This window comes from Nyctereutes procyonoides, unplaced genomic scaffold, assembly GCF_905146905.1.
Source record: "Nyctereutes procyonoides isolate TBG_1078 unplaced genomic scaffold, NYPRO_anot_genome, whole genome shotgun sequence".
Lineage (NCBI taxonomy): Eukaryota > Metazoa > Chordata > Mammalia > Carnivora > Canidae > Nyctereutes > Nyctereutes procyonoides.
This window is the reverse complement of record NW_026575046.1, coordinates 38,014,513-38,038,309: the sequence shown is the minus strand read 5'-3', so window position 1 is coordinate 38,038,309 and position 23,797 is coordinate 38,014,513. Positions and strand designations below refer to the sequence as shown.

The following is a 23,797-nucleotide window of genomic DNA, read 5'->3' as shown; positions in this document are numbered from 1 at the left end:
TTTCTCCAAGGATGGTCCTCAGTACCCCAAAGGAGACCCTAAAAAGAACCAGGGACAATCAGAAGGAAAAACTCATGTGCTGAGTCCAGAACCCCCTGCTGACCCCTAACAAGTGGGCAACAATGGTGTTTGCTCTTTCTTGATCAGAAATTGTGCCTATCACTGTTCTTGGAAAATTGTGTCTGAAAGGATAAGACCTCCTAGGGCCCAGGGAGGTTTTGTGTGCCACCACAGAGGGGATGATGTGATTTAGTCTTGTGAGTAGCCTGGGGTTTTTAACTATGCTCCCAGACGTGTCCAATGGCACTCCAGGTGAGGGTGGCTCACAGTTGGAATGAGAACACCCAGAGGGCCAGGGAAGCAGGGAAACAACACCATCCACGTATGGCCACCTCCATGCCCTCAGAGTCACTGCAAGAGCTGTTGCCTCTGCTTCAGAACAGGTTTTTCAGGGAATATCAGAACTGGAAAGGACATTTCAGATCATCTCACTGAGTCTCCAGAGAAAGGAAGTTAATGATTAAAAGGTCACACAGTGAGATAAGGTACAGGCATACCAAAATCTGCTTGGCAGATTGCCCAAAATAATAAATTGAGAAAGTAACAGGGAGAGGCAGAGTTGTATGCTGAGAATCACGACTCAGACACAGCGACAGGCCTGTGGTGCTACCTAATTAAAGCACAGCCTCTGCTATGAAAGCTTTCAAATGAGTGCCATTTAAGAGTTCTCTATCACATGCTTACTTGGACTGTGTAAAGATGATGCTTCTTTTTTCTTTGCCCAGAATGCCCTCCCTATGCCTTTCCGATCACTTGATACCCTCCTGGTCTCCAGGACCCCTCAAGGGCTCCTTCTCCATGCAGCCTTCCCTGGCTCCCTTTAAGGCCAGTGGTCCTTACTCTGAATCATGTATTTGTCCCTTAGTTATTTGCTCTATAATATTACCTCCAAATTACTTCATGTCCGTAAGTCTCCTTTCTTTTGCCATATATGATGGCACTGGACCCAACCTCCTGGGCAAAGAAGCATCTTGGGGATAGGACAGCATCTGCTATGCTTTTTATTCCCTATAGTTCCTACCCTGGGGCTGAGAGCATTATACACATTCAGTTATTCTATTTTCACAGTAACCCTACAGAGGAGGTATTATTACTGACAGATGAGAACACTGAGATTCAGGAAGTTCTGTTGCACTTACTCATTAATCCTCACATGATGGATGTTGTTATCCCCATCTGTGGACAAGGAAATGGGGTTCAGTCTGCATTTGGAGATGTTACCATGAGCTAGTTCTCCTAGCATTCTACACTCTGCATGGTACCTCTTACACTGTGTGGGATTTGTCCCTTTACATCTGGTGTCTGACTTAATGGGAACCTCCTCAAATACAAGAACTGAGACCGATTCCTTCCTCTTCCAACATTAATAAATGGCAACAGGAAGGATTGGATGAACAGAGATATTGGTGGATAGATGTGTGGATGGATGAACTGTGGATGGATGGATGGATGGATGGATAAATGAATTGTAAAAGGGTGGATGGGTAATGGATGGACGGGTATGTGCATGGAGGAAGAAGAGGGGCTAGCTTACAAGTCTATCAAGATCCCCAGCCCTGCACTTTTCAACACACAACTGAAAAAGAACTTGCATCCCCTTTTCTCTTTCCAGTGCCTGTATAACAGGACTTCATCAAAATCTAAGTAATCGGGCAGCCCAGGTGGCTCAGCGGTTTAGCACCGCCTTCAGCCCAGGGCGTGATCCTGAAATCCCGGGATCAAGTCCCATGTCGGGGTCCTTGTATGGATGGAGTCTGCTTCTCCCTCTGCCTGTGTCTCTGCCTCTCTCTCTCTGTGTGTCTCTCATGAGTAAATAAATAAAATCATATATATATTATATATATATCATATATAATATTATATAATATATATATACTAATCTCCTCTGGGTAAGACAGACTTTAATGCCTATCAAGTGATTGAAATGTAGGGTATGTAAAGGACCCCTTTAGACAAATATACACACATACACACAGAGACTATGGTAGAACAAGGACGGGCTCCTCTAAAGCTCACTCACTTTCAGGAATAAACTAAGGGCTGATATAATAGACCAATATAGAATCAAGTGAGGATTCTGGTTCATCTCTGGTTTTGCCCCCTCTCAGGTCACCGCCTCTGGAATGGGACCTTTGAAGAACACCCACCCTTTGATGTGCCAGAAGCCAACGGCAGCTTCCTTCCCCTTGCCCTTGGGGGCTTCTACATGTTCCTTACGATGATCATCCTGCTCCAGGTAGGAAGCCTTCCCTAGTTAGGGACTCAAGAAGACCTGTGGCCAATACCTACACAACTTTGTGAAATAAAGAAAAAACAGTGCTGGCCCCAAGAAAGAACTAACTGAACTAAGATGAGAAAATTGGCATTCCTTTCTTGTGATCCTTTGAAAGTACTTACATTTGGGGCAATATCAGGACCAGCCCTACCTTGTAGAAAGAACATTGCCCCCCAGATAAGAGTGGAGGAAAACATTATTCAGGCTTTTAAGAGTAAGATTACAGTAGTGATCCAAGTTTACCTGTCCCTTTGCCAGATATAATAGAACAGGTAAAATCCTAATGACCTGGGAACAAAAAGAAGATAAAATAGCTCAGAGAGCTGTTAAGCCCTAAGGATTGGGAGAAAGAAACCACAGTTTAGTGTTTTAACATCTGCTAGAGGGAGAGGGGGAAAAAGACAACTGGCCCTGTGGAGGAGAAAACACAAAAGCATAGAACAAACTTACAAGGAAGGGGCAGTAAGGAATAAAAAGATGAATAAATTCTTCAGGCTCTATAAGAAGTTATAATCAATGAAAAGATGAGGAAAGTTGCCGTTTTGATGAAGCCCCATTTACATCAATTTATTGTAGTATTTGAGGGTGTTTTGTTGCCCTCTTTTCTGGTGAACTTTTTTCAGTCATTAGTTCATTCATTCATTTAGCAAAGCAATCCTTTTTATTTTTATCTTTTTAAGATTTTGTTTACTTATTCATGAGAGACACACAGAGAGAGGCAGAGACACAGGCAGAAGGAGAAGGAGGCTCCCTGTGGGGAGCCTAATTCAGGACTCAATCCCAGGACCCCGGGATCATGCCCTGAGCCAAAGGCAGCTGCTCAACCACTGAGCCACCCAAGTATCCCCAGATACTTTTCAAATTTGAGATGGACCATACTCTTCCTCTGCACAGACCCCTCCAGTGGTTTCACATCCGCTCAAAGAGAAATGCACAGCCCTTATGGCAGTGAATGTGGCCCTGTGAGGCCCTTGACTTTCCCACTGGCCTCATCTCCTAGTAATGTCCTGCTCATTCATATAAGACCTGCTTACTCTTTCCCCTCAAATACCCAGCCTGCTCCTTCCTACTGCTGCCTTTGCCCAGAATGCTCCTCTTCCCACAGGTAACTTCCTGGTTCACACCCTCATTTCTTCAGATCTCTGCTCAAAGGTCATAGTTCATAAAAGAGTCCCTCCCAGACCCCACCTTCTACCCTCCTGACTTCTTTTTTTACTTCCTGATATATATTTCTTTATTTGTTTACTGGAATATGAGGTCGTCAAAGCCAGGGATTTTGTTCTGCTTGCTGCCATCTCCAGGACCTAGCACAGGATCTGACACACAGCAAGCACTTGGAATATATTACGTATGGAATCAGGGACAGTAATCAACAATGGGTCTCAATACATATAAAAGTGAGCAACATTCTGAGGAATATCCAATGAGGTAAGATCACTTAAGAAGTGCACTTAAAAGCAAAGTCTTCAAAATTCCAAAAATGGCTTCATTGAAAGTCTCATTGCAAAAAGTTGGTAAAAAAGAAATGTAAAAATACAATAAAAATACCCAATACGAAAAAAAAAAATAAATAAAAATAAAAAAAAAATAAAAGTGAGCAACAGCCCTTGGTGGCATAGAGATCTGAGGGGCATCAGGAAACTCTGGACAGAGGCACTAGAACTCCTTACCCCCTAACCACTCAGTCATTAAACAACCAATGACGAGTTGAGTGCCTGCTCCATACGAGACCTCCCTGAGTAAAGAAGGCACCTATTTTTCAAATTCCCCTAAGAATTCCAAGTGAAGCATGAAATTATTGACCTTTAGTTTCTCAGAGAAAGTCCATCATGTGAGCTGACTTCAGCTTTCCATTAAATACCTTTGCTACCCACTGGTGAGAGTTCTGAGACAGGGAACTGGTCTGGTCTCTGACTCTTTGGGACTCGATCTCCCTACAGGTGCTGATCCCAGTCTCCCTGTATGTGTCCATTGAGCTGGTAAAGCTCGGGCAAATCTTCTTCCTGCACAATGACCTTGACCTGTACGATGAAAAGACCGATTTATCCATTCAGTGTCGAGCCCTCAACATCACTGAGGACTTGGGCCAGATCCAGTATGTCTTCTCTGACAAGACGGGGACACTGACTGAGAACAAGATGGTCTTCCGGCGTTGCACTATCATGGGCAGCGAGTATTCTCACCAAGAAAATGGTATGAGGGTTCCCAGGGGCCCTCACCACTCTTTCTAAATGAATTACCCTGCTCTCCTAAAAGAATGGTAATAAAAGACATTTTCCTGGTTCCCCACAGAGGTTTCCTGGCTCTGTGGCAGGTTGCTTCCTATATCTCTGTGGGCTTCCTTGTCCTAGATCAGTTCTGTCCTTATTACCTGTAAACTTTCCTTTGTTCACAAAGACTATCAGCGATCTCCTGTGTGGTAGCCCTCCAGTCGGTCTTTGTTGCCATTTACACAGGATTTTTTTCCACCAGGAATGGACTGGGGACATGTCCAAACTATGAACCAGTTATACAGTGAAGGTTTAAGAATTTGGGGGGTCACTTTACCTGACATGTGAGGACAGGCCTCAGTGTAGATGCATGATCAGATTCAATATACCCAGGGAAAGCCTTCCATGTTAACTGATCTTTTGGATTTTTACTGAGGCAGAGCTTTGACTTAGGGAGTATGGCTGAACAATGCCTGGATTGTCATCACACATGGATTGAAGGTGGCCTATAAAGCTGACCTGATTTCCTCAGCAGCCCTCCACCATCACCACCACAAACACATCATACACACTTTCTAACTAAGAGAAGAAACACTCTCAAGAGAACAGTGTTCATTCTTTTAAGTGGGAGGAATGGAGAAGAAGAAAGGGGGAGATATCAGGGGTAGCTCAATCACATTTGCCATGGTGGTAACCATTTAAATGGGAGAGCTTCTGATCTCTTCTAAATAATAATGACAACTACCATGGCAGGTACTTAGAGTATGCCAATCTATTTGACACATTATTTCATTAAGTCTTCAAAACAACCCTATAATTTGGGAGGGGTGTTTGGTTTTTTTTTGTGTTTGTTTTTTAATTGTTTTAATTTTATTTATTTGAGAGAGAAAACACGAGCGGAGTTAGGGGCAGAAGGAGAGGCAGAGGGAGAAGCAGACTCCCCAATGAGCAGGGAGCCCGACACAGGGTTCAATCTCAGGACCCTGGGATCATGAACTGAACCAAAGGCAGATGTTTAATACACTGAGCCACCCAGGTGCCCCTTAGGTATTTTTCTCTTTTTTCTCCTAATGGAGAAAATCGGGACATGAGTTTAGTCAAAGCTCAGTCACAGAGCTAGGAAGTATTAGAGCTGGATTTGAATCTGTGCAATCTGATGCACCCCACTTTCTCCAGTCAAGGTAGCCCCATTGCCCATGCTCCAGAGAAGCAGAGTGCTCTTACTCTGTGCTCTCTCCTCTACCCCTAAGGGATCCCCCCAGACCATGACTTGGCCAAGGTATGACTGGTGCAATAATAGGACTCCTTTCTTGCAGCCAAACGACTGGAGACCCCAAAGGAGTTGGATTCAGACAGTGAAGAGTGGACCCAATACCAGTGCCTGTCGTTCCCAGCCCAACGGGCTCAGGGCCCAGCAACACTGAGGGGTCAAGGATGGGCTCAGCCTCTGAGGAGGTGCCATAGTGCCCAGGTACCCATCCAGGGCCACTCACGACAGAGGTCTATAGGGCGCTGTGAAAGTTCACAGCCTCCTGTGGCCTTCAGCAGCCCCATTGTAAGTACCTTTTACTCTTTAAGTCGCAAGTGTCCTCTTTTAGGGATAAACAGGAGGGGGATCTGGGATATGAAAGAGAAAAGACTGTATAAACCCTGAAGAGCTCTCAAAATGGCAGCCCTTGGTCTTATTTGCAATCTGCATATGTGTTTTGTTGGGCACATACAATTCCTATTCATTTTAAATGTTCACGTTTTAAAAATTGGGAGATATCAGATAAACATATAAATTTCTGGCTTTTCTTTTTAATAAGGAATTGGAAAATTTCTCCACACTAAGCCAACATCTCCTTGTGGCAACAAATGGCTTGAATGATAGAGTTGATGCTCCTTAGACTGGGCATGTAGTCTTCTGTTCATCACAGACTATCCCCCTTCTCTGTTTAACCCCATCACTGAACTGAGAGCCAGCAGCATGGTTTTCCAAAATACAGTGAAAGGAAAGAGAAATAGTTGTTATGCTGATGTTTCTATAAGGTAGAAAAATAAGATGGGCCTTAAGGCTTGCAGGTTTCAAGAGTAATGGAAGAATATACTTTTTGTGATAATCAAAAAGAGTCTTAAATAGTTATAAAGCAAACATCTGTGTCAAAATTACCCAGCACACTTCATCCTCTTAAATCAATTGCCTGTCCCCTGTAGGGATTCAACTTGCAGTGTTGGTCTGGAACTTTTTGCATATGGTTTCTTCACATTTGATCCAAGGGTATAGCTATCACTAAATCTTTAGCATGTGAAAAAATTGAGTTTCTTCCCCAAGATTACACAGCATTCCCTGAAGGCAAGGTTAGAACTGGAGTTTTTGGACTCCTGTCCCCTTCTACTTTCTCTAGAATCTTCTGCTCTTAGAGAAAAGGCCACAGGGAGCCCTGGCTATATTGAACAAGACGCACATCTTCTAAGAGAGGACTGTAGTGCTATTATCCCATTATTAGAAAATTAGATTTTCAAAACTATCCTCATAATGAATTTCCTTCCAATTTTTATTTTCTCCATTAATATACACATAACTACATATATTTAACATTTTTGCAGTCATTGTACCTACAAATTAAAGGTTCTGGGGTTTTTAAAATCTGAAATAATATCAAAACTATTTTCCATATTGCTACCTAGTTTTCATAACCTGGGACTGTGTTTTCTGACCGTGACAAAAAGGAAATGCTGTGAATCTGTGTTCTGGGTTATTACTTATTTAACTTCAGGTGAGTACAAAGTTGAGTTAACTCTCTTATGTTACTACCATGCACAGAAATGCAATATTAGCAAGGATGAAACATTAGCCATGTTTTAAGACTTATGATGCTCATAAATACACAAGATCATTATCCACCGATGCCTTTAAGAACAATTTTTTTATTTTTTTCTTTTCTCAGGGTAGATAACAGGACATGCATATTGTTGCATCTATCTCTTCTTCAATTTAATTTTGTTCCCACTGAATGTACTGCTCTTCCCCTAGTTCTTTACCTAAATATTTGAACACTGCATTTAGTGAATTCTCACCAGGCACAGATTCTAAGTCTTGCACTGGATGTATCTTTTGGCACCTTCCAATTCTGGATGTCATGGGCATCCCATGTGCCTGATAATGTCTCTCCCAAGATACACAGAAAGAAACAGGAAGCTTTCTTTTCTAGATTTCAGTTGGGATGCATAGATCTGCTCCCCCTTGTTCAGCCTAACAAATCTTAGTAGCCCAGAAAAACTGCCAGCCAGTGTAACTTTCATTCAGGGCCTATCACTAGGACCTACAACCGTCACCAGCTGTCCTAAAAGTTAAATAGCATGATGTTTATGCTGACCTGCAAGGTCCTTTCCAGCTATAAATTAGGTACATTTGGGGTCAAATGTCCCAGGTTTTCATCTCAGCTCCATCATCGTCTCTGAGACTTTGGTCAACCTACTGAGTTAGAACCTCAATATCTTCATCTTTTAAAAGGCTTATTATTCTATGTCATGAGTTTATTTTGAGGACTTAATTCTTAAAATCACATATTCTAGATAGATAACTAGGAGAAGTCTTAAATGATCTTTCTTAAGGAAAGCTGTATGCCTTCCACAAATGTTCATATCTGATTACATTGAATGGGAAATGAGAGTTTTCATAAAATGCGATGTCAAGCCCTCTCCCCTGAGATTCTGGTATATTTGATCTAGGGTAGGCTTAGACATTCATCTGTTTTATTTTTGATGATTCTACTGAGCAACCAAGATCAAGAATCTCTCTAAGCCTAGCACTATGCCACTAGGAAATAATCTTCATTTGGCTCAAATGGGCATCTTCTATAGCTTGAGAGGCATTGACTAAAGGGGGCTCTGATACTAACCTATAAAATATTTGGGGCTGGAGTATCAAATCTTTGAATTAGTTCATAGAAAATATCTATGGCAGCCCCAGGTGGACCTCCTGGCTCCTGCCCCCACCAACTCTTGCCAAGCTCTCCAAGCTTGCATCCTCTTCCACCTGCCCATCTGGCATCCAGTCGGATTGGATAATAATCATTTGGCACCACCAATTCTTTACCTTCCCTTTGTAAATCAGTCAGAACTTGCCTCTAAAACATCCACAATGCGGGGATCCCTGGGTGGCTCAGCGGTTTAGTGCCTGCCTTTGATCCAGGGCGTGATCCTGGAGTCCCGGGATCAAGTCCCGGGATCAAGTCCTGTGTCGGGCTCCTGGCATGGAGCCTGCTTCTCCCTCCTCCTGTGTCTCTGCCTCTCTCTCTCTCTCTCTCTCTCTCTCTCTCTCTCTATCATAAACAAATAAATAAATCTTAAAAAAATAAAAATAAATTTAAAAAATAATAAAACCTCCACAATGCCAAATCCTAGCAGAGCAAGCAACCTACCACATTCTAGAGAAGCCGGTTGTCGGTGTCCTTGGAACTTTGCCCTTACCCAAAATAAAATGATCATCAAGGCTAACAGCAACAAAAGCTGGCTTTTTTTTTTCTTTTACTACAAAGAACAAGGAAGCAATGGTTAATACTGCCTAATTGGCTGCTATAAAATCTGTGGCTTTAGGGTGGGGATAATACACATAGGAGAGTAATGAGTTCTAAGCCAATGTTTAAGAGTACTAGCAGATGGAAAATGAAATGCCTTTTTTTTCCCCCTGGTGTGTAAGAAGTCAAGATTTAAGCAGAGAGCCTTTGTTTAGAAGTGCCACTTACAAAAGGTTTTCCAGAACCATCAGACCAAAGAATATCTTCCTAATCATGAAATTTGCATTGGGGCCACTTACGCTCCTCCAGATGGCACCACCACTTCCTTCTTGTGGGCATGGCCTCTCCCACCTGTCTGGAGAGAATGCAATAGAGAAAAGTAAAGGAGGTGTCTTTGGCCTCTGCCTTCTTTTCTTAATCTTGGTCTTCCTTCCTTTCTTTGAAAGAGATGTGTACAACATTCCAGTCTGCTCCGAGCTGGTGGGGACAGCCCACAGATACACACTCCCACTCAAAAGTTAGATAAGAGTCCCGATTTAATTAGCCAAGCATACAAAATCTTTTTGGAAGTAATGTGACTACACAGGGCAGGAACAGATGAAGCCTATGTCAGCTGTGCCTCCCTTAACTTCCAGGGTACCAGAAGGTGGCACACAGCTGCAATTACCCTGTTCACAAGGAGTGGAGCTTTGCAAAATCTGGAAAACTCCCTTCTTGTTAGGCCTCTTAGTTTCTTTCCTTGGGACCTACACCCCTTTTCAGGAAAGCTGATCTTAACAATCCACATGCTTCTATTTAAACAAATATTTGTTAACATTGAGTTCTCTCAATTCTTTCTTGAATGAAAGGCACCTCAAAGTCACAACCTCAACCTGGGCAAAAACATCACTTTCCTAAACCATAGTTCAGCCTCTAGCTCCCCAGGAACCAGGAAAGCTTGTTTTCATGGTAGTGACATAACCACATAGTTAAGTAAGTCATGGGAAGTCACTAAAGGTCAAATGGTAAAAAGTAAGTCTCTTTCCCTTTTCTGTTCCCCACAACCCCAGTGACAACCATTATTTGCAGTTCCTTGTGTATGTTCCAGAATTGTTTCACCTATATAGGAGCATACAACTATGGTAAATACATAAGCACATCCTTTACTGCAAATAAGAGCATGCCCTGCACGTTATTTTGAACTTTTTCTTTTTACCTAGTGAATCTAGGGGACTATTTCATATATGTAGACAGACAGATGTTCAATGGAGAGCTCCCTCATCTTTTTTTTTTTTTAGTGACTGTTAGAATTTTTTGAATGGCTGAGCCATTGTCTGTTTAGACATGTGTTATTTTTCTATAGTATTCATTCTTCAAGCATAATTCCTAAATGATATGTAACTTTTTCATTTCAATTGGCACTTCCCAAGAGGTTGCATTAGTTTAGTCACTCACCAACAACAAATAGAAGGGTCTGATTCTGTTCACTTCTGCCAATTCTGTGTATCTACTCAGTATCTACCTTTCTTTGGAATAGCCTGGTATTTATTGTCAAACATCGAGTAAGCATCCACAACATGGCATATACTGTTCTAAACACTGGGGTGAAAGGTTTAATAGGGCATTGTCCCTGATTTCAGGAGTTACAACCCAATATAGAGGAGAGAAGAATACCAGTGCCTACAGAATGCTCCTCTTGCTGCTGGGTAGATGGAGGCAGAGGTGCAGGAGGAGCCCAGAAGAGGTCCACCTACATCAGATGAGGCCTCAGAAGGGCTTGCTGGAAGGGTTGACACTTGAACGGAATCTGAGACAAAATTAAAGGTTAACTAGAGCAAAGAGAAGACCATCTAGTAGGGAGAGGTGAGGAATGCGAGTGACATGGAGAACTGGGGTTTTGAAGAGCAACTAGAATAGAAGGTGCGGATGGCAGAGAGGTTGAGGAGATAGAGGCTTGGGAAGAACCAAGCCACAAAGATTTTTCTTCCAGGCTAGGCACTGGTGTTCCTGTTTATCTCCCCTGCTGGCTCCCTGGATTCCTATAGTAGCAAACTGTTACACCCAATGAGTGATAGTTGCCAATGTGAACTTGAGTGAGTTATTAAAACTGAGAAGAGAGTAGCAGACTAGAGGTTGACCTACTTCCCCTGGCCTTCAATGTGTGACATACTTCAGCCATGTAGCACACATTGGCCATATAAATTCCTGCTACTCAAATTGGGGTCCTAGGATCAGTGGCATGAGCATACTTGGGAACTTGTAGAAATGCAGATGCTTGGGTCACACTTCCAACCCCCTGAATCAGCACCTGGGGTTAAACACGATGCCCAGTTGATTTGCGTACATGTTAAAGTTTTGAAAATACTGGCATCATGTTTAAGGGTTCAGGTGTTGGCACAAGGAGGCAGAACTGGATTCAAGACCCATCTTTCTTACTAATTTTGTGACCTTGGACAAGATACTTAAATTCAGTGAGCCTCATTTACCTTCTAATTAAAATGGGAGAATAATAGTACCTATTTAAGTATTGCCATGATGACTAAATGTTGTACATGAACACACTTAGCAAAGTATCTGATTTTGTGGTAAATTATCTAATCTAACAATAATAATAGGATTCTTGAAGGTATAGTATGAGGTCCAAGATCACCTTCATCAAAAAAAGGTTTGTATGATATTTAGGTGTTCTGCAATAGAAAGAAATCCAGCCAATTGAGTGCCTGGCTGCCACAAAGCTCTAATCTTAACAGCCACAAAGCTCTAATCTTAACAACCGGTAATCCACAATTTTATATTTCTTTTCCTTCAGAGAAATAGACTAGCCAAAGAGTCCAGGGGTGGCTGGGGGCACTGGTTTCTCTGAGTCTCCTAAGTGCCAAGTTCCTAAATGTTAATGGACCAGACAGGAAACCAATGGGCTGTGGACAAAGGGAACCATGAAGAACCTTGCCCTGTGAAAACAGTGTATGGTGACTGGATAAAGCTTCACTAACATCTGCTGCTGACACCTGCAGGCTGGGCCTGCTGCCAGTGACAGAGAGAAATAGGCCCTTCGCAGAGATTTTTTTTTTTTTTGTAATACACTGCTGTATGATTGGGTTGAAATATACCGAAGAAGAGTTTTAACAAAGAGATCCCGTGAGTTGTTCATCAGTGGTGGCATAGCATGGTGTCCCACATAGGAGTCAGTCAACAAAGATTTGAGTGCTTGCAGTCTACCAGGCACTGGGGACATATCATGGACTGTCTCTGCCTTCATGGCACTCATAGACTAAAGGGTAAATGAACAAGCAATAAATAACCATTAAATCGTTTTAACTGTGTCACCGTTTGGAAATACGTAATGCATAGCTTAGAGCAAAGCAGTGTGTTGTCAGAAGCTGGGAGTCAGGTGGTGTGAAAGCTGCCCTAGTTCTGACCCTAATTCAATGTGTAGCCTTGAGTGGTTCACTTCCGTCCTCTCTGACATTCAATTTTATCATCAGGAAAATGGGAGATTTGGCTTTGATGACCTCTGAGCTTGTTTGCAACTCTGTGTATCTGTAGTAAGGGTTAAAAGCATCCCATTCATATATACCCCCAGCCCCAAATGAAATTTTTTTCCTGAAAAAAGAAGATTTCCATAATCCCTTTTATAATATCACAGACTATCTGCTGAGCCCTAAGGATTAGATATATAAGCCTATTAGTTGTGCTTGGGATGCTGAACACTAAAGATTCTGGCTGTCAGCAAGTAACAAAGGCTACTTCCTTCTTGTGGGGGATCTTGCCTGGCACAGAGGTTAAGAGCATGGATTCTAGTTGGACTACCTTAAATCAAATAAAGGAGTCTTTTTTACTTACTGTGTTACTTTTGGAAAAACCCTTTATCTCCCTGGGCAGCAGTTTCCTCATCTGATACATGGGTAACCACGAGGATAATAGTACTCAACAAATAATGTTGCTGTGGAGCTGCAGTGAGATAATGGATGTAAGAATTTAACCAGAATGTAAGAAGTACTATATGAATAGGAACTATCATTACTACCTTAAGAAATGAGCTCAGATCCCTTTGAGTGATGATGGTACACTGATAACAGGAAGTGGGTGAAACCTGGAATCTGGCTGGCTAGGGGAGTTTGCCTAAGAGTATTAATAAGGGAACACAGCTACTTTACCATGACCATGGAAAGGAAGACTCCAGGCTTGCAGTCAGAGGGTCTGACATCTGATACTGACTCACTGAGTGACATTGGTCAGCTCAGCCCATCTTTCAGGATTTCAATTAAGTTAGAACTGTGCAAAGTCAATGGGGTCACGTAAATGACATTGCTTAGAAAAGTAGAAAGAGCTTTATCAATGTGAACTCCTTCTAGGAAGACTGCATTCAAAGGTAGAAAAGTTGGATAGTGCATGCTCCCTTCCTAGGCTTTCTGAAAATAGTGACACCATATGGTATAGATGGTCCACCACTGCTTATCACAAGGCAATGAGAAGAAATGCAGACTTGATGCAGTTTCACTAGCACTCTTCCTTTTAATAAGTACTTTTTTTTCCTGGATTTTGTCTGATGGTATGAACCAGAGGAAATGTAGTGTTGACTTTTAGAGAGCACTCCAAATAAAGGCTGGAACATTTTGTTCTAGTCCATTTCCCTTCACCTCCCTCTGCTGTTGGAAAGCCCAACTCTCATCCCTGCAGGAATCAGGCACCCCACCTGGGTATCTGGGTTTCCTCTCCTATGCTCTTACTTGTGCCAGCAACCCCAGGGAGAATAGAGTCTGACTTCTGGAGTCATTGCATTTGCTAAGCAGAGAAGACACAGTCTGAGGACTCTTTATCCACAGGGTTTTGTTTCTTTATTATTATTTTTTAAATCTCAACTTGGGTTCTTATTTGTAAAACCTGCCAGCTCATTGGCACTCAGTCTTCACCCTGAACAAATTAATCAAGAGTCCTTCAGTCAGTCCTTTTCAACCATTGAAAAACTTTCTTCTAAACTTTAGTTAACCAGTGAACTATGAACAGTGATATAAATGGTTTTGTGTGGAAATTTTTTTGCATGATGGCTCTTGTCATATCTGTTAACAGCTGGTGTTTGTTGAGCTTCTGCTTCAAACAAAGCAATAGTTGGGACTGTAGTATGTACAGCTTTGTGGAAAATGCAGTCTCTATCTCAAGGCTCTTACCTTGTCTCTAAAGAGATTCCACATGGATATAAGAAAACTGAATTTAAAATATAGGTCAATATGTGGTGCATTCCAAAGGGATGGTACAAGTGGCAGTTTCTACAAGGATGTGAAAAATTGGAAACCCATGAGTCAGATCCCGCCCACAGATTTTTCTTTAGAAAAAAAAATGAGTTTTCACATCATCACTCTTTATCTTGAAAACTCAATAGATTAGGCAAACTAGGCTAACACCAGAGCATCTCATTAGCAGAGCAGTTGAAACCTTTTAGGTAGGGTAGGACTTGCCAGGTTTCCCAACCCCTGCCACCCTATAGTGTCCTCATCTGTACCTTGGCTCATTTCCCTCATTCACCTTAACTGCCTGACTCCTATGGACATTCTAAATTCAAAATATGCTGTTGTGGCTCAGAAGACTGAGAACTTATCGTGGGCTGGATAAGATCTCATGGACATATGGGACTTCTCATGGCTACTGAAGTCTAGAGAGGATTTTGGTAGACAGGAGATCACTTTTCAAACAAGGTATAATCTGAGGTACTAAAAGGGAATATCCAGAAGGCAGCAAACAAACCAGCAGGCTGAGCCGAGGGTCTGCATGGAGAAATGGTGGGAGTAAAGAATGGGAGCGCAGACTGTGGAAGAATTTAGATGCCAGACTGTATTGACTACGCTAAATATGAAGATCTCCTGAAGGTTTTCAAGCTCAAAAGTACTTTGAGAGAAATAATGTTTTAGGAAGATGCATGGCTAATTCATATGAAAGGTTAGAAAGAACAGAGGTGGGAGGCAGCAACATCACTTCAGAGGCTGATGCAGAAATCCAGATTTGAGGGCTAAAGTTCTGCTCCTAGCTGAAAGCATCAGCAATGAAGGGCAAATGGTGGGAAGCCACTGTGAGGGAAAGAGTGCCAGAGTCTATAACATGCAAGTTTGAGGGAAAGGGAGGAATCACATTAGAATGCACTGACCAGGCCTGTGGAAGGGGGAGATGTCCTAGAGGCAGGACTTCAGGGAAGACTGTATCAATCTTCCCCCAGGTATACAAAGAATCTGCTAGAGGGGCCTTCCTCCCCAGTCCCTTCAGGAAAGATAGATTTTTTAAGATTTTATTTATTCATTCATGAGAGACACAGAGAGGCAGAGACATAGGCAGAGAAAGAAGCAGGCTCCATGTTGGGAGCCCAATGTGGGACTCGATCCCGGGACTCCAGGATCATGCCCTGGGCCAAAGGTAGACGATTAACTGCTGAGCCACCCAGACATTCCAGGAAAGATTCTCATTGAGGCATTTCTTTCTCAGGAAAAAGATGTGACTCCAGATAAAAATCTACTGCCCAAAGTGCAAGATGCTGCCCTGTGGTTGGAGACATTGTCAGACACGAAACCTGCCAAGACTTCCCTCTCCACCACCTCCTCCATTGCTGACTTCTTCCTTGCACTAACCATCTGCAACTCTGTCATGGTCTCCACAACCACTGAGCCAAGGCAGAGGGTAAGTATCACTGAGGGTGGGTGGTGGAAGGGATGGAAGGAGATCCAGGGGTAAGAAGTAAAGCCCTGAACAGAGAGACAAGACTCTTGAGCCCTAGTCACAGAAACACCATGTCATCACTGTGAGACCTTGAACAGATTTCTTATTTTTTCTGGGCCTTAGTTTCCTCATTTTTTAAATAAAATGGAAGAAGTCCTATATGAGCTTTCTATATAACTTTCAAATTCTGTATCTGTCTATAGGGTAGGTATTAAGAGTTAATATTTACTGAGTACTTGCTTTGTGCCAGGCTCCATGCCAAACACATCACCTGCATTATCATTTAATCATCACAACCCAAAAACCCTATGAGGTATGTCTGTAGATTTCACAAATGAAGACACAGTGGTTCAGAGAGTTTCAGCAACTTAAAGAAGGATGTATGATTGATACACAGCAGAACCATCTGTACAACTCCATGATAATATCACATTATACTGGTCTCTGCTTTTATGTGAGGGAAAAATAATATAAAGTTATTATTATTATTATTATCATCATCATCATCATCACCACCATGGGTGAAGTTCTGCCAATTTAGAGATGATGCAGCTGGATGGCCATTTTTTAGAAGTTTATACTCTGAATTGTTTTTCAGTACTAAAGATAGATTGATCTTCAATTATCCACAAACTCTCACCCAAGCTCCCTTATGAGTGACTGGTGGTAATAATTGAGTATTATAACTGATAGCTATGAAATCAAGAAAACAAGGTTCACCCAGGTACCAAACCAGAGTCTCCCATTATTATACCTAGATCCCAAAACACTCTGAAAAGGCATTCCAACCACTGAAAACTCACAGTTATCACAAAATTTTAGGGAGTTTTGGGAGGCAGGAAATGTTATCTGAGAAATTAATTCTACTTTCAAGAAAGAAAGAAGTACATTTTGAGAAGGACAGCATCCAACCTCCAGTTTTCAAGTTATTGAGGAGACATTAGCTGGCAGGTAGCTCAGGAGTTCAATCTCTGGAGCCAGACAGACTCAGATTTGCTGAGTCTCACAGAGGAGAGAAGACTTGCCCATAATTGCTGAAACCCCCAAATAATCCATATATTACAAAATGAGCTTCATATTCTTCCATAAAACAGCTTAATATTTTTTCCAACACTGAGAGTTAATGTTCCACTTCCCTTCTTTGACTACAAGGTCACCATGCCACCCTTGACCAAGGCTCTGGGGACATCCCTGGAGAAGATTCAGCAGCTCTTCCACAGATTGAAGCTTTTGAACCTCAGCCAGTCATTCTCATCCACTGCACCCTCTGATACCGACCTGGGGGAGAGTTTGGGAGCCAACATGCCTACCACAGACTCAGAAGAGAGAGACGATGCTTCTGTGTGCAGTGGAGGCTACTCCACCGATGGTGGCTATAGGAGCAGCACATGGGACCAGGGCGACATCCAGGGGTCTGGATTGGATGCTTCCTTCGAGAAGGTTCTGGAGGCCCCAGCTCTAGGACTGGCCAGCCCTGAGCTCTATTATGAAGCTGAGAGCCCTGATGAGGCAGCCCTGGTACACGCAGCCCATGCCTATAGCTTCACGCTGGTGTCCCGGACACCTGAGCAGGTGACTGTGCGCTTGCCCCAGGGCACCTGCCTCACCTTTGACATCCTCTGCACCCTGGGCTTTGACTCTGTCAGGAAAAGAATGTCTGTGGTTGTGAGGCACCCACTGACGGGTGAGATCATCGTCTACACGAAGGGCGCAGACTCGGTTATCATGGACCTGCTGGAAGACCCAGCATGCGGTGAGTCCCACCTCACCAGGGCTCCGGGAAGAGGGCTCCCTGGTTTAAGAGGCAGCACAGGACAGGAATAACGAGGGTGGGTTATAGTGTCACTTAGTCCAGCAGGTCCTAACTTGAACAGAAGCCACAAGATGCTTTCCTCAGAGGAGATTCCTTAAATCATGCTGCATTCTGCATCTCCTTGCTCTGGAGAATTACAGTGCTCATGAGCTTATTAAAGACTTAGGGCAGTCTTATACTGGAGAAACCTCTAACTTTATCCCAATTTCTGCCTTTCCAAACATTTAAACATGGATTATCTGTACACAATTTTTTCCTACCAAAACACCCATTAATATATGCTAGAACACACTGTGGTCCTAACTCTTAGTTTTGTAGAGAAGCCAGCTGAATCCAGGGAGGGAAGTGACTTAAGAGAGGTACACAGATAACCAGTGGTAAATTCTAGGCCCAGGTACCTTGAATCTCAGTTCAGAGCTCTTTCCATGCCACCAGAACTCTGCACCAGGCTCAGTTTGCTCTGGGAAACCTCAGGTGTCCCTCTTTGTCATCCTTTTCCCCAGCCTCCCCCAAATGGATTTTCATAAATTTGAGCCAAGCCAGAAAAATGTTCCAAAGTCCCTACATATCAGTGTCCAATTTTGGAGTAGCATGAATTAGTGTGCAGACGCTTTCTGATTGCTAACAAGAAGAAGACAGTTATGGGGCTATGATTCTCCCAGGATAGTAGATTCCAGCCAAGCTTTAGAATTGCCCAGGCAGCCCTGTGCCTTCTGCATTATCAGCTGTGGATCAAAGCCAAGAGGTTCATGGGGATTGATGAGTGTTTAGAATGGGAAGGGAGCTAATTAGGTCTCTTCATCCCCAGACTCTGGCAAACTGAGTGAATTTGGTATTTCTGAGTCAAGGGAACCACGGCACTCTATCCCTGGGCAACAGCCATCCAAGCTGCCCTGGAGATGTTTTTTTTAATTTGTTCCTCACCTGATTCCAAATGGATTTGGAGCTGCTTCCAATAAAAGACACATACACAATATTACTATAAAAATTGAGAACTCTTTGAAAAGAGGGGAGGAAAATAACCCTAGGTATAATATATTTAGAGTGTCTGAACATTCAGTTTGATCCTGAGGCTCCTGGTAGCCTAAGCAAAAAAGTAAACTCCAGGTCACACAGGTAGAAGGCAAAAGGATTTTATCTCAGGGACCTAACATTTTTGAAAATAAAATATTATAGATAGTGCACAATAAGCACAGCCTGTGCTTAAGGCACCAGAGAAAAAGTAGTATTTGAAAAATGAGATAATTTTTTAAAGGATTTTTATATTGCATAAAAACAGCCTTGGAATTGTATCAGGGAAAAGATCAGAGCTTTGTTGGACTTCCTTATATTTATTTTACTGTAAAGAATTGTATGTTTAATTTTGCATCATAGGGAGGGAATAGATGAGATACACAAAACCTGTTTACTACATAGGGCCTCAAGATTCCAGCCCCAGTAAAAAGGATTCTGAAGCCTTTTCCCAGCTCAGCTTCACACAGTAGCAATCAGTATCTGATTCGTGATGTCTGTGACACCTTAGGTGAAGGAGGTGGAAATGGCATCAATCCTGCCCCATGCCCACCAACCGAGGCTGAAAAATTCTTTTTTGTTTTTAAAGATTTTTATTTATTTATATATTCATGAGAGACACAGAGAGAGAGAGGCAGAGAATAGGCAGAGAGAGAAGCAGGATCCCTGCAGGGAGCCTGATGCAGGACTCGATCCCAGGACCCCGGGATCACAACCTGAACTGAAGGCAGACGCTCAACCGCTGAGCCACCCAGGTGACCCTGAAAAATTATTTTTATCTAATAGATAAAAGCACTAGATTTTCCGGAGAAAAAGATAAAATAAAATACATCAGACTTCACCAAAGGAACTTTGAGCAACACAATGAAATATGTTTTCATGCTAGACTTATAGAAAATGCAAAAAATATTTTTCCTAAGGCCATTTCCTGTTACAGAAAGAAAGCCTATTTCAGAAAACCCAATGTGATGAAAAACTTAGCAATGAGATTCTTATCTATGGCTGTCTTGAGACCTAAGTTGATATAAAGACTGAAGTAGACAATGGAGGGGATAATGGAGGGTATGTCTAAGACTCAGCCAACAACTGGTCATCCAGAGCTAAACTGGCTACATGGAAAACACCTGAGATAACAACAAAGATTTAGACTTCTGGTCCTCTGATTCATCAGGGCTTCAACTGGACCTGGGAACCTCTATTATTTGCAGCCCCTGCCAGGGATGCAAGCAAAGAGATATGAATCCCAAAGTAGGGGTGATTCTGATGCAAACATGTGTTTGGGATCAATATCTAAGACAACCTGTCTTCCCTAAATAGGACTTTTCTCAGCCAGGCTTTTGATCATCCCATAGAGAGCAGAGAATTTAAGGTCTTCTAGAGTTCACCTTCTGGGACATCATGACAACCAAGAGAGATTCTGTGTTTCTGGGGTGGGTTATAAGGGGATTCCTCCTCACAGTTTCAGAGTGTTAGAAACAAGGATTCCCAAGCATTTGTACATGACTTCATGGAGAACAATGACTATTTGACAGTAACTGACATGGATGTGGAAAAGAAGATGAGGAAAATCCAAGTCAGAACCCAGAAGCATCTAGATTTATATGCAAGAGATGGCCTTCGAACACTGTGCATCGCCAAGAAGGTAAAAATAAATTCCTCCTTTAGTACTTATAAGGCCTCGACCCCGAGTCTGTCTTTTCTTTTTAGAAGACCCTTACTATTGGTGGTTTTAATATTTTCAAAATCAGCTATTCTGACTCACCACAAAGACCCAGGATTTTGGCAGTTTTACTGGGGCAGAACTCTAAATAGCAAGGTTCCATATCAGCGTGGCTTTGTTGTTCTCTGTTTTTCATTATATGTACATATACTTGGTAACCCATAACTCATAAAAGAGTTTTCAATGTTATAATTTTACCCTCAAAGTAGCTTTTTAAATTTTGCATTTTTTTGCCTAGAATGAAATTTGGGAGATATGTGATCACAAAAATCAGTATTTCTGGTTTCTCTTAAAAATTTAGAGGATCTAATGAACAAGGTCTCAGTTCTTGAACAGCCACTAATGGCTAGAGCCTTGTAGTGGCTGGTCCTTTTAATGAAGCGTATATATTCTCCTGTGTTCTGCAATTGGTGACAGACCTACCTTCCCTGTTGTATTGACCTTGGTCCAGCTATAGTCATGTAATCACCCACCTCTCACCTTGCAACCCTTTGACTTTGCAGCCCCTGCCAGGGAGGCAGGCAAAGAGATATGAATCTCAGAGTAGGGGCATCTAATGAGGCACCTAAAATCAGATAGGGGAGCTATGATGACATGCACTTCTAGATGACTAAACGTGGTTTCTTCTCTATAAATCCCCAGAGGTCTTCATCTCTTTTATGATGCTTAGTGCAAGAAAGTTTAAGAGCACCCACTTTATACTCAGACCTACCTGGATACAAGTCCCAGTCTCACCACTTGCCCGTTGTGTGACCTTGGGAAAGTTTCTTCACCTCTCTGAGTTTGGGATTTTCTTATCTATAAACTGGTACTAATGCTCCCTACCTTATACAGTTGTCATGGAAATTAACTAAAGTAACACATATACATACATACAGTGCCTGAGACAGTGACCAGTGCTTACTATTCCATAAATTGTAATTATATCCTTACCACCTTCTATTTTCCATTGAAATTATTTGTGCCTGTTTTGCTTCCTCTAATGAGATTATGAATTCCTCAAGAGCAAGGGCCTAGCTGTGTTCCTTGGTTTTCCCCATAGTGCCATGTGCAGAAGAAAAATCAAGGAATATCTGATTGTTGAACAAAAGAATAATTTGTTTATAAGAGACAGTAATGCATGTGATGCCAACAGAGGCATCTAAACATGCTATGACTCCCAGGGAGGAAGATTTGCCCTCCAGTTGGATTCTTCCAGTTATTGAGTGGGATAGTCTACCAAGCTATGTAAGATCTGATCGCTGTTTACCTTCCCAGCCTCACTGCTGCTTCCTCTCTATCTGGCTCTCCATCCCTAAGCCAAATGGTTTGTTCAACTGAACAGAAAGAAAGCGGAGTTCATGCTGTTTCATGGCCTTTGCATTTGCCCCCCTCCATGACTGATCCCTTCTCATCATTGGATCTCAACTTGCATGTCACTTTGTCTAAGAGAACTGAAGATGCAAATGAAATAACCCTCCAGCTTTCTCCTATCTAGTCACACTCCATCATGTCACCATCTCTGTTTTCTGTAAAGAACCCCTTAAAATTATCTGTCCTTTTAAATAATTTATTTGAATAAATGTCTCTCAACCTCCACTAGCACGTAAGTCCAGCCATGCAGGAATCTTGTCTGTCTTGATCACTGCTATACTTCCAGTGCCTAGAGCACAGCAGGGGCTTAATGGTGATCATGGAACACGAGGATCAATCTTTCATTGATTTGTGCATTCAAAAAAAAAAAAACATTGAGAAGAAATAATTGTCTAGGGAATAGGGAAGCTCAAACAGGCCTATAGGATGCCCAACATATAAGAATGGGGTGGGATTCACCCTGCATTGGGAAAGAGCCTCTTCCTGTCCTGCAGGTCATAAGCGAAGATGACTTCCAGCGATGGGCCAGTTTCCGGTATGAGGCAGAGTCATCCCTCGACAATCGAGATGAGCTTCTAATGGAGACTGCACAGCATCTGGAGAATCAACTCACCTTACTCGGTAGCTAAAAATAAGTCATCACTAAATTTAAAAAAAAAATGAATGCTACAAGCTGGAGAGGGAGTTCTTGGCCATGACTCTGACATTGCTGCACATGTGTCTCAATTAGGAGCCTTCCCTGGAGTGCCCTTCCAGGTATTTGGTGCAATGGTGCCGGTATCCAACCCAGACTTGACAAGCCACTTCCTGAGGATGCCCACGAACTTTCCTATACTTCCTTCTGGATGAAGCCTAGGTTGCTTCTCCTCCATTTATTCAACTGTTTATTGTGCACCTACTATGTGCCAAATAGCATGCTAGGCACTGGGAAAGGAACAAGAGTCATAAGCTCTATCCTCTCAGAGCTGGAAACTAGATGATTAACAAGAATTTCAACCAAGTGTGATGAGGCCTGAGCTGGAAGATTTGCCTGTGGTATAGGAGCCCAAGTAGAAGGTGCTGACCTAGCCTGGGGCCAAAGAGAGTGCTGGAAGGAAGGAACTGAGCAGAGCAGAGGAACTGGTCAAACACAGTTTTCAGGCAGAGGGAGGGGCCCAAATGAAGAACTAGACAGGAGACAGCCTAGATAGCCTGGACCCCAAGGTCCGCTGTGGCTGGACCACAGAGTGTAGAAGAGAAATGATATGAGGGTGGAAAGCTCAGAATGATACAGGTTATGAAGGACACATAAATCATATGCTAACAGTTTAAAGAGAAGGGAGTAAAAGCAGGAATAGACTCATGCTTTACAAAAATAACTATGGCTGCTGCTGTATGGAAGTTCAGTTCATACGCCAAGGTAATGATGAGAAGCAGGGAGACCAGCTAAGAGAAAGTGCTGTTTCTGTAAGAGGTAAAGCATTACCCAGAGAGATGGAGGAGGCTTTGTTTATCAGGGTTAATCACCTCACAGCTGGGAGCAAAATCTGGAAAAGGCAAAACCTGATGCATGCCATGCTGACTAAATGGCTAAAGACTTCTTTCATTTTGGGAGGCAATGCTGAGCTGGGGATGAGGGCCAAATCTTGGTCTTGTGCTGTGTGCTCAGGGACCCATCCCCTCACTCCCCTGAGCTCTAGCTTCTTCTGCATATAAATCACACTGCTCCAAGCTTTCAGACAGGCAGTGGTACAAGGGGAAAGAACCAGGGTTGCTGTAAGAAGACGGTGATGCCTTTATGTATTAAAGGTAGCAGCAAGATTCAGCAGGAAGGGTGGCAAACAGGGGGAGATGTTTCCCCTGTGTTTTGACTCCAGGGCCTTTGCCTGCTGCCTCCCAAAGCCCCTCTGAAAGTTGCCCATGAGAACCTATTTTAACAGGAACCAGAGGGTAGCCAGACCAGACAGCTCTATCTACACACAAGGCCACAGAATGTCATCCCATTAGGGCACATGACTCCCCCCTGACCCCCTTGAGGTTGCTTTTGTTTGGGGGGAGCACTCTGGTCTCAGTGAGAAGTGCTCCTCAGCTGATTCTGCATGAAAGAAAACATGCTTATCAGGATCTTTTGGCTTCCCTTGCTGGGAAAGACTTTCACAACCTTTCTGCTTCATTTTTCCTTTCACACAAATG

General features: G+C 42.7%; 1 protein-coding gene across 4 annotated transcripts in view; it reads left to right on the top strand.

The window, feature by feature from the left end:
* The window catches only part of ATP10B (ATPase phospholipid transporting 10B (putative)), a 311,023-nt gene that overhangs the window by 253,213 nt on the left and 34,013 nt on the right, over positions 1-23,797 (top strand). For all 4 annotated transcript variants that reach the window (XM_055325826.1, XM_055325828.1, XM_055325830.1 and 1 more), the window contains 7 exons: positions 2,169-2,296; positions 4,276-4,528; positions 5,862-6,100; positions 15,498-15,689; positions 16,881-17,481; positions 20,085-20,194; positions 22,120-22,246. In XM_055325826.1, coding sequence (XP_055181801.1) covers positions 2,169-2,296; positions 4,276-4,528; positions 5,862-6,100; positions 15,498-15,689; positions 16,881-17,481; positions 20,085-20,194; positions 22,120-22,246 — 1,650 coding nt within the window. The remainder of the gene's footprint in view (positions 1-2,168; positions 2,297-4,275; positions 4,529-5,861; positions 6,101-15,497; positions 15,690-16,880; positions 17,482-20,084; positions 20,195-22,119; positions 22,247-23,797) is intronic.